Source organism: Staurois parvus, unplaced genomic scaffold, assembly GCF_062004578.1.
Source record: "Staurois parvus isolate SC_StPar_1 unplaced genomic scaffold, SC_StPar_1.0 ptg000080l, whole genome shotgun sequence".
In the NCBI taxonomy this organism is placed as follows: domain Eukaryota; kingdom Metazoa; phylum Chordata; class Amphibia; order Anura; family Ranidae; genus Staurois; species Staurois parvus.
Genome location: NW_028317876.1, coordinates 10,147,793 through 10,159,862, shown reverse-complemented (window position 1 = coordinate 10,159,862; position 12,070 = coordinate 10,147,793). Strand labels below are relative to the sequence as shown.

General features: G+C 38.0%; 1 protein-coding gene across 14 annotated transcripts in view; it reads left to right on the top strand.

Moving 5' to 3' along the window:
- Positions 1–12,070, top strand: part of TENM3 (teneurin transmembrane protein 3) — a 1,391,898-nt gene that overhangs the window by 1,113,237 nt on the left and 266,591 nt on the right. For all 14 annotated transcript variants that reach the window (XM_089669645.1, XM_089669651.1, XM_089669650.1 and 11 more), the window contains one exon: positions 11,724–11,962. In XM_089669645.1, coding sequence (XP_089525771.1) covers positions 11,724–11,962 — 239 coding nt within the window. The remainder of the gene's footprint in view (positions 1–11,723; positions 11,963–12,070) is intronic.

The window sequence follows — 12,070 nt, the reverse complement described above, 5'->3', positions numbered from 1 at the left end:
TCTAAATTGGAAATAAGCCAGTGTTAAGCCCTGTTTAATGTCGTCCAGTTGTCAAATATAAAAGCATCAGTAAGCTGTGGTGGCCATGACAGTTTAATGACAGGGGACCTATACAGTGTTAAGAGGGGTGAGTCCTAACTTTGGCTTAGAGGGAAGTTGAGGTTTTGTGTACATTGAGTACTTTCTTGGCCTAGGATTGAAGAGGCTTCATGAAGACCTAGAGGTTGATTTGGGTCTTTAAAAAGGTACTTGCAGACACCATAAGGTACAGTCACCTTTCAATTCCAGAAGGATGCTTTTAAAAGAACTTGCTAGCTGTGCTGTCTTTTCTTATTCCTGCAATTATTTATGGCTTCAACACTCCAGGTCAAATGGAATGTATTCCAGGTCTCCTCCTGAGCTCATTTTTCACTTATGAATGTTTTGTTTAACCATTCATTCTGATGACTTATTAAATATATAATATAATATTAATTGTATTACTACTACTACTATACTACGACTACTACTAATACTAATAAAATAAACAATGTTGTGAGCTGTTTTGTTTACCTACTGTATATTTTATTTTATGTCAGTCTCCTTCATCCTCTTTGCCTGTGGCATTGCATACACTTTCATCCCATCTATCCTTTTCTACCATATGGCTCTGAAGTCTTTCCAGTGACCTCTGCATGCAAATTCATTTTACAAATATATCTTCAGCAATAAATAGCAACTTCAAAGAGTGAAACTACATAAATGTTTATTGTGAAGAATACAGTCATATGTATATGGATAGTTAAAGTGGCTAGTTCAGATGTGCACCCTCTATTTGTTGAGGAAACATAAGCCTCAGGGTGGCTCCCTCTAACGACTTTCAGTGATTGGTAGGAACTAACTGATTTGCAGGTAGGGGACTACAATATGCCTTTTCTGATCAGGACCCTACACTAGCGTAATTAGCAGAAACAACAGCTGTGTTCCTAAGCCTTTTTTAAGCTTCTTTGCAACTGGAAGAACCAAAAAATTAGTTTTGAGTGAGGTATTTATCTCCCTTTGTATCTTTACAGTACGCCTACTACATGCAAAATTTCTTTGTTCAGGGACATACTGGAGTATACATAGGAATGTCTAGAAAATTTATTGGAAGAGTGATGGCGAGGCTCAGTAGAAAGTCAAGCCCAGCCTATAACAGCCTGTAAATGGGAAATCTCTTCTCAGCTCAGAGAGCTGGGAACACAGTAGGGAATTTATACCTGTCCCACTTTAAGCACTGACACTCAGATTGCAAAATTGCAGTTCCTCTTCACATACATGACAGTGCCAACATGTTATAGTATTATCACTCTGTTTGATGACCTTCTTCCGATTTATTGTAATGTTCAGCAAATCAAATGCTATTCCAATTATACACTTCTAATTTGTATAACCCCTACCATCACCATGAATCCCCACCAACCTGCATAATTACCATTTTGCTACCATTCAGCATGGTAGTGTATGACAAAAATAAGTAAATAACTGCAGACAATATAGCATAGTTATTTAATTCATTTTCCACCTTGGCGCTAGCATTTTTAAGAGCATGTCTTTTTAGGAATTCATGTCCCTAATTCATTTTTTTCTTTTATACAGTAAATAAGAAAATTGCATACACTTAATATTAAGATATCCTGGCAAGTTTATTAGTCACCTGTTATTAAAGCTAATAATAACTATGTAAAGCCACCTGTCGTTTCCCAATAAGTATTGCAGGTGTTGTGTCAGAATCATGGCATTAATATACTCGGTTACGTTTCTTTTTCATAGACCTTTTTCCAGCCTTCCTCAACAGACTTCATCAAAACTGACACATTTGTAATAGCATCACTGGTAATTTGAAAATCATCCTAGCTTAAGGGCTTCCAAACACATGGGGCTTAAGTAGCCAAATGATATGGGCTGGAAGCAGTGGAAATTTGTTGACATCTTGTCAAACAAATAGACAAGATCTTAAGTGTTATCCTTGAAAATGTGCAAATTGAGAGATAATGAAATTCTTTTGGGTCCCGGTCTGGGAAAACGTTAGGAAAAGCATTTTTCTGGTTTGAATAAACAAAATACATTGTGGAGTAGAGGTTATGGACTTTGCTTGCTCAATATAAAGAAAGCCATTATATCTATGTATACATACTCTGATTTGCTACACACAGAGCACGGCAAAAATAGGGCTGTTGCTAATGCATCATGGGAGTTGAGTCTGTGCTCTTGCTCCTGGCCTGGTCAACTATGACATCCAAAGAAGGCCAAGTGGCTATATATATATATATGTCCTTTTTTATTACAGTTTATTAAGAGGAGTGCAAGATTATAAAAAAATAAACAATTCTACTCACCTATGTAGATGCAGCATCGATCTGATGCTGCATCTGTCCCCCACCACCACTACACCGCGAACTGAGTGATCAAAGACCACTGCTTGCTCAGTTCTCAGGTATGTTCTGAGCACAGAGCGGTGACTGTCATTAACCGCTTTGTGCTCTGCCCCTCCAGTGTTTACTGGAGCGCCAGGCTGTGGAGGGGTGGGAGCAGCTGCAATCCAAACATTATTGTTGGGATTCCTGCAAAGCATTACTGGCTCTGTGATGTACGCTGAAAGCAGACTTTAGCCCTCTGTTATCTGAATCTGGTTCATAGGAGCACAGAACGAAGTGCAATGCTGTGACTTACAGGAGAAGTATTGTGAAAGGAGCTTTGGTTCTACTTCTTCAAGTTTCCCATATACCTCACTGATATTACCATGAACACTCCATAAACAACATATGGTTTTGCATACTATTTTTTTTTTCTTTTATTGCAATGATCTAGACGTATATGTCCGGCATTGTTTTTCAAAGATTTTATAAGTCCTAGTACATATTGACTTCAGATTGTGTAAAAACTGTGTGTACAGCAATCTTTTACAAGGCAATTGTAAAATATTTGGGTAGGCTTTTAGCAGCCTAATAACCTTTAGCTCCAATTTGGTGGTTTCCAGTCCTAATCATAATAGTAGTGCTGCCTGTAACTTTAAAGTGGGTGTAAACCTTTACATATACCCATTGAAGTGACTGGCCTCAGGTGATACACAGAGATTAAACAAATCCTTCTACATAAGTTGTATCTGTTTATCTGCAGTTTTCTCTTCTCTACATCAGTTCAAAGTCCAGAATTTAAAAAGCTTGTCTGAGCTGTCAGAAAAAAGGAGAGCTGAAACCACACACTGCAGAGCTCAGTGAGGAGAGCTCTAGCAGCTGATTGGAGGGAAGAGACACCCCCCCTTCACATAGCACAAAGATACAGAGTTGAGACTGTCAATCAGCTGGAGATCCCTCCTCTGTCACCTTTTTTCTCGTGGTGTCAGGAAAACTTTTCAGAAGTGATTACAACCACATTAAACAAGCTACTAGCAGGCTTTCAATAAGCTTAATGTGTATCTAAACCCCAAAATAGGAATGTAATATATTGCAGCTAACCAAAGTATAGATGTGGTGGCTGTGTTTGTTTTCTTTTGCCATTACATTTTTACCTAGTGATCTGGCCAGTAACATATTACCTTTCCTAGGGTGGCTTCACTCACTTCTCTTGGACAGCAGCACTGGTAATATTTAGAGACAGTGGTGTTAGATAGACTTATAGAGTTAGATTGACTTTACATAAGTGCCTAAAAAAATTAAAGTCTAACTGCAGCTATCAAGTTTTAAGCAGTTACAGTGACATTTTGTTTTTCTTTTTTGATAAATGTGTTATATTAATGAATGAAAGCTGACCTTTGTAAGCACCCCTGTCAGTGTTACATAGTTTGTCTCAACCCTCTAACCTCTGCTTTTGCTGGCCAGCTTGGTCTGCTAAAGGAAGCTGGAAAATAACAGACAGGTAATAAAACTATAGTATTGGAAACTATGGTATCGGAAAAACAAAAACTGCTGTGTTAATACTAGTGACAGATTAAATCTGGTATGCTATTTTTATTTTGCCCATTGTTCACCATTTCAATGCTGGGCACTTTCTCCCCCTCCTGCTCAGGCCAATATTTTGCTTTTAGCTGTCGCACTTTGAATGACAATTGTGCAGTCATGCAGCACTGTACCCATATGATTTTTTAATAATTTTTTTGAGACAGAAAGAACTTTCTTTTGGTTGTATTTAATCACCACTGGGTTTTTAAAATTTTTGCTAACAAATGAAAAGAAACAACATTTTTTATTTAAAAAAAAAAAACCCTTTTTCTTAGTTTTGCAAACTTATTTTGCAATAAGTAATTTTTCTTCTTCACTGATGTGCACTGATGAGACAGCACTGATGGGCACTGATAGGCTGCACCAATGTGTCCAAAAGACACAATAATCATGGAGTGCACCCAATGCATGCCCTGGGGATGTGCAAAGGGGCAGGGTTCTGGGAGAACTCGGCGACCGTGATGTAGCTGTCTTTCGGCTATAACATGGTTGGCAAGTGGTTAAGCACTACCTGAAACTTGTTTAAAGTCTGCTAGCAGGTTCTTTAAAGTGATATTATTAGCCAGAAAAGAGAACAGAGAATTCCAGTGGCAAAGTAACATTTATTAAAACCCCACATAAGCACATGTATAATACTCACAGCAAAGAAAATGGCAGAAATAGCAAACACACCACTTCAGCAATAATATGTCCAACAAGAACTAGCATCTTGACATCACTCAACTCCATCCAACATGTTTTGTCATTTGCACTTTGAATTCCCCAGAAATGGTGATTCCTGTACCAGAATATTTTCAGGATTTTTGTGTTCAGATGCAAATTTCACCTAATAAAGACATGAGAATAAAGGAGTTTGATTTCATGGCAAGGAAATTAATCTCGGTGCTGAATGATGAAAGTTATGTTCTGCAATTAAAACAAAGCGTTTCACCTATACATAACTCAACACTGCTTAATCCTGTCAAGCCGCTTTCACTTGTTAGGTCTTGTATATTTTTTCATACTCTTGACCCATTATTTGTAAAAATTAATTATTTGGACCTTTTTTTATATTCTTTTTTAATTATATGGAGTGCCAAGCCTCCCCAGTGACTAACACCCACTTGGACAAATATTTAATGGGGCAAAGGTAAACTCAAACTGTCATGACTCCCCTGCTAATAAGACCTTATAATCCTTAAAGTGGTTTTAAAGGCAGAAGCTTTTTTTTACCTTACTGCATTATTCTGTATGCAACTCCCCCCAGCCCCCACTTATTCTTATACTTACCTGAGTCTGATCTCAATCCAGTGATGTGCATGAGAGCAGCGGCTCTCTCTCCTCATTAACTCAGAAACAGCAGCGGGAGCCACTGGCTCCTGCTGCTGTCAGTCACAGCCAGTGAGGAGAGAACAGGGATGGGGTCGAACTGCTCTCTGTGTATCAATGAACACACAGAGTCGGCTCGATGGAAAGCCTGCACGAGTTCCCCTATAGCAGAGGGGAGTAGCCAAGAGTGCCTGTGGGGGACCCAAAAAGAGGACGATCAGGGCTGCTCTATGCAAAACAATTGTATAAAGCTGGTAAGTATGACATGTTTGTTATTTTAATTTTAAAAATCTGAGCGTTTACAATCACTTTCGGAGTATAATGAAGTAAAAGAAAAAATGCAAAGTATGTGATGGACTGGTGGTAAAGCATTATGTGGCACATGCTTCTACATGTTAAGAATAGAGAGAAATGCTTTAGAAAACTTACAGAAGAGATTTAACATATGGAATTTATGTGTAAAGTGAAGGTGTTAAAGCAGTAAATGTATCTAGATTATCTGGGACAATAATTCTATTTTTTGTAACTTTTACAGAATACCTTTTTGTTTATACTTTTCTAATTATATGCTGGTAATTCTTTATTTTTCCTTAGCTAGAATGTTCAAACAAATGGCCTTTTATTCTCTGAAACAAGCTTTTATAGGCCTTGCACACAGAAACAACTTTGTGTAGGTGTAGCATTAATCAATATTGGAATTTATATATAAAGGTTTGTGTTTTATTCACAAGAAATGTCAGTGCTTGCAGTTGTCAGCATATAGCAGAAAGTCAGGCCTTGATTCTTTCTAGGAACGGCAAGAATTTACTTTGCAATGTTGAGTTCAAATAGGCTCGTACAAACTCAAGAACACAGAAAATTAGATGGAAATGTTCTTTATGAAAGGGGAAGTAAAAAAAAAAAATCTATACTCACCTATATGACTGCAGAATCGATCCAATGCTACAGTGGTGCGCCACTGGCTCTAAGCCTGAGTGATCACATGACCACTAATCTCTCAGTTCTTGGTCTTCACCGAGCAGAGAGTGGTGACTGCTAGTCACCGCTCTCTGCTCTGTTCCTCCAGAACTTATTGGAGTCCGGACTGTCCAAAGGGTGGGAATGGCTCACCATGGTACACTAAGAGGCTGAGCCAGCTGCTGATCAGGCATGTGGGTGGATCCCAACATTACTGTGTGTGAGTAAGTGCACTTCTTTGACCCAGAAGAGAGCTATAACCAAAAAAACTTTGGCCACACTTCTCTTTTAACAGATATTCACTTCATTTATTTAGGTTATGCAATATTATTGTTACAAGCTTGTTCAGCTGACTGCACTTCCCTATGACATTTATAGAATAAAAATAAGCTTCTCATCATTCCCATTCAATGTGTAACACCAATAGGTTATGTAATATCTTGCAATTATATTGTTGTCATAATCACATGCAGAGCATCAGTTTGTTATTTTACAGTGCCAAAGACTATGTCAAAGCTATCGCTATACTTTTTAGCTGGAGCTGGGTCTATATGAAATGATTGGAGGTCATTTATGCTGCCTAGCAGGCCAGCTAAATCACAAGTGTTTTGACATTCATGCTTTTGCTTTTATCTCCACAAGGGTGTAAAGTCTCCAAAATGTCAGATGAATTTGCCATCCATTTGGGTTAGATAATTGCTAGTCATAGTGATCTTTTTAGAGCCTAGTACAGAACTAGCAGTAGAAATTGGTAATGTTAACACTCATCTAGACATTGAAAAAAAATCACATTATTAGTGAATTACTCTGTTGATGTAAATATTTTGTACAAAATGAAATCAACTTACTGAGGTAAGTAAGGAGATTTTTCCAATCCTGTAACAAAGCATGGGAATGATGAGAGCAATGGGGTTATATAGATGGAAAAGTTCTATCCATCTGCTGGCTCAACTCTACCTTCAATGACAGTAGTATGCAAGGTGACAGGGGTGGGTTGTTTCTAGAGGGTCTGGACTGGTCAGCACAGCAGGCAAACTAGACCCCAAAACAGAATTACTTTATTAAGCACAGTGGCTTAGAGATCAGCACATATGCCTTTCAGCAATAGGATCCACTACCTGCATGGAGTCTGTCTGTTCTCCCTGTGTTTACGTGAGTTTCCTCCAAGTACTCCAGTTTCCTAATACCCCCAAAAATGCTTATGGGTTATTTGGCTCCTGTATAAATTGGCCCTAGTATGTGTATGTACTGTATACACAGAAAGTAGGGACCTTTGGTGTTTTGGGAGTAGCTGCCATTCTGCCTGCGATGTCAAATTGCACTGCAATAGGGACAAAATGCACCATGTGTGTTCTGGTGCCAGCCATTCAATTTCAATGGCACCTAAACACATAACGGTTCTGTTGAGATTGTCACGCAATAAATCACAATGCAATCACAGCAAACCACATTGCACAAAGCTTGTTGCCAAAGAGAAGCTCCGGCTCCTTTTTTAGGTGACAAGGTTTGCGCAATACAGTGCAATTTGAGATCGCAGACAGAATTGCAGCAATTCCGCCTGAGATCCCAAACGCCAGATGTAAACGGGGCCTAAGGGCAGGGACTGCTGTGAATGTATGACGTGTAAAGTGCTAGATAAATTGTTGGCGCTATATAAATACTTGAAATAAAAAAAAAATAAGTTTACACTAAATCAGCTCTAAACAAATTATCATGCCAATTTTGCATGTATTGGAAGCATAGCAAGGACATCAGAATATCAAAATGTTCTATTCACTGCAGAATTCCTGTCCATGGTGCTGAAAAAATCATGTGCAGATTTGTATAATAGCAAGGTATCAACCATATCATGGTATGACTCAGATAAAAACACATTATTTATTTTATATATATATATATATATATATATATATATATATATAATTTGTATATATATACACAGTGTGGAAAGCGAAGAAGAAATGGAATTTAATATTCAGCATTGACTGCTTACTTCACATAAGAAAATCAGATACCCTTGAAAAAGATGTGTGCAATTCAGACAAAGAGCTGGAATCCTGATCTCTAGTGCAAAGCTTAGAAAAAAACTGCTGACACCTTCCTTAAGATCTAAAAAAATATATATTTTGCTAGTAACTCAGAGTCCTTGAACATTAAGTGATACAGTATATAAAATTGTTTATTGAACAAATTATTTTCACAATTGGTCTTTATACTACATATCCCTTTGGAATACAAGGTTTAGCTCTTGGCCATTTGATGGATACATGGGTGCAAACTCAACCCTGTATGTAATAGTAAATTTTGATTTTCCAGAAAAATGTACAAGCTGCAAAAATAAGATTTCACATAAATTAAAAATGATTATAAACGTTTTCTTTTTTTCTAAGGCTGATGCTACTTGTCCTATTTAGGCTATAATTGGAATCTAACTTCTAAGTGAATAGTATATGCAGCCCTTGGTGTTGCTGTATGTAAAGCTCTTGTGTACACCTTGGATACTGAGTGTTGTTATTAATGAAAGACAGGCAAGGAGGGTCAGCAGTGAAATATCTTAGGGATGCTGCCATGACCCTTTGTATATTATGTTAATTAGTCATTTCACAAATGGTTTGTTAGGGATGTGGTATGGTGACGCAAATGAGCTAAACATCTGTAACCTGGTTGATGTCCCAGGTAGGAGATGAGCAAAATGATTAATGCTTTAGGTAAATTAGGGAAGCAGGCAGGAATATGGAAACTAAACTTGTTGCCAATAATTGCAAAATAATGCATCTGGGACAAAAATATATTCAAAGGAAGAATAGATGATTAATGACACTTTATTGTCATCAGCCACAGAGACCCCTGAAATCATTATTTCAGATTATTAGAGGGAGGCATGCCATGTAACTGAGCAGTTGTGAAGCCAGCAGGGTGTTAGGTTGTAGAGCAGAAGGAACAGAAAGAGAGAAATAGCAATGTTACTTTTTAGCACACTGATAGACGCTAACTAACAGTAATGAGCAGAAAATTGGGACATTATATTCCTGCTCAGAGCCTATAATGGCTTACAAGAAACTTTGCCTATTTTGAAACATTTACTTTTAAAGGAGCATGATTTTTGCATAATAGAAAATGAATGCAAGTTTTAAAGGTTACCTAAAAATAACTTTACAGCTATGTTATGAAAAGAAGAAACAACCACGCTGTCAGTTCCATGGGATATTTTGATAGACTTCATTCATTGGTTCAGAATGCCTTTTGCTCACAAGCAATATGGATGTAGGTGACAGAAATACTTTAAATACTTAAAAAAACAGTGGCAGAACTTAAGAACAATGACTTAATAGGGCTCAAGCTGGCTTCTATGGCCTCTCTGATCTGGAGACTCTGCTTTCTAGGTACTACTTCATTCAGAAAATTCCCTGGTATGACGGTGATACATGAGCATTTGAGATGGCACTCAACACCAGTCATTAGAATTAAATTCAGTACCTGCATAAAATCCATCATAGCAAGGAATATAATTGGCTTCTTAAAACAAAAACAGTTTAGTACTTTCTGTCATACCTTTTATTATTTGCACTAACGTCCACATTTTTAGGACAGGCTTTCGGGGTGTACCCTCTTCTTCAAGGTCCAATCAGTATTAACACAAAACGTTTAACAGAACGTCAAGTAGGACAATTTCTGAGGGATAAATTGTCTTACTTAACATACTGCTAAAACCTTGTGTGTCAGTTCTGCTTGGACCTTGAAGAAGGGAGTACACCTGAAAGATTGTCCTGAAAATGTGAGAGTTAGTGCAATTAAAAAAGTATCATGAACAGTAACAAATTGTTTTTGTTGAATGTGCACTAATACGGCTACAATTACCTCAAGCATCTTAAAACAAAAGGCATTTATTTATTATCACTTTAACCTCCCTGGCAGTATTCCCGAGTGTAGCTCAGGATAAAGTTTCAGTACCACAAGCGGTAACCTCGAGCTACACTCGGGCTTACCATGCGGCGCTGCTCCAGGATCCCTCGATCAATTACCTTGTCCTGCGCTCCCACGATGTCCCTCCTGCAGTGTCCCCAGCAATGTAATCCGGCGGATGCCGGCATCTGTCATCTGGATTCCGTCCCCTACGAGTGTCGGGACGTACGGGGGATGGAGCGGCGGGAAATTTGAAAATGACAAAAAGTGACATTCACTAAAATCATATAGTAAAACATTACTGTATCAAAGCATTTCACATACATTTTGTCCCTAGTGCTTTGTCCTGCGCCCTGCCTGCATTTTTACTGTTCTTTCTGCCTGGAAACTGAGAAATGTCCATGGTGTCCAAAAAAGTGTCCCTTTAGGTCAAAAGCGGTTTTAGACCAGCTAGAGAACAGCAATAGTAAACCAGAACCACTTGCAGAATTGAGTGATAATGATTTGTGGGAAAATTTGTCATCAGACACTGAAAACGATTTTGCGACTTTGCTCAGTGATGTGCGAACTTGGCGCTATATTTCAAGTTTCAGTGTTTTTGGTTTGATTATATTATTGAATTAAATTTATTATTATTATATTTTTATTTTTTATGATAATTTATTAAATTATAATTTATGATTTCGTGTTTCAAGTTTTATCCTACCTGGGATGTTTACTAGACTCTTGTTTGGACAGATTTCAGTGAGTTATTCCTAAAAATTACATGCCTACAATAAAAAAAAACATATTTCCATGCAAAAAAATGTACCGCTTTGAGCACAGAAATATGGACATAATCATACTGCTAGCGAGGTTAAAACAGTAATTCTGTTTGTCAGTTCAGTTTAGTGAGTGGTACCATACCTAGAGGTTACCTACAAAGCTGTACAGCACACTGATGCCCTGCCTGGGACTGCCCCTCTCTAGCATTGCACCAAATATGGGCTTGATCACAGAGATCCCCTCTATGATCAAGCCCATATTGGGGTAATGTTAGATACGGGCAGGGAAGTGATCAGACACCATCAGTGTGTGACTTCTTGCTTTGTTATTGGGTTCATAGAGTACTGATCATCAACCGAAGTTCTAGAAACAAGGGAATTTCATACAAGCTTGGAGCAGTGACATCTCTTTTCATGTCTATAGTCATTATATTTGTCTTTATTCTGTCTGGAGATTGAGCTAGAGTGCCCCTAGGCAAAACCTTTCACAGTATTTTCAGCCCAGACAGAGCCTTCACACTGACCTAAAAAGATGGTTCCCTTGTGGTGAATTTTAATTTTCATCATTACTTTTCAGGACCCTAATTTAACATGCACCATGAGATGAAGGGCACTAGGTGAATATACAAAAACAGTTTCCTCCTAGTTGATTGTTTGGTTACAGATCATACAAATAGCTTTTCTTCTGTATTGCTTTATCTTTTAAATAAACAAAATGTCATGAACTTAGCCCAAAGTGCCCTGAAACTGGTTCGTTGAATATATAGAATATTAACACAATGGACTTTCCAATGGGACTTCAGAATAATAATGATTTTTTTTTTCTTTACAGGCATTTTCTATTCAAAACAGGAACAGGGACAACCCCACTGTTCAGCACTGCTACACCCGGATACACAATGGCATCTGGCACTGTCTATACACCACCCACAAGACCGCTCCCTCGAAACACCTTATCAAGAAGTGCTTTTAAGTTCAAAAAGTCCTCAAAGTACTGTAGTTGGAAATGTACCGCACTCTGTGCCGTAGGGGTCTCTGTACTACTGGCAATACTACTCTCCTATTTCATAGGTAAGTAATTACATTTTCACCATTCTTCATTTTTAATGATTATTAGAATACGCATAGCAGAACATCTTGTCAGATTTGTCAGCTAATATAGGTGACGTTGCTCTTTTT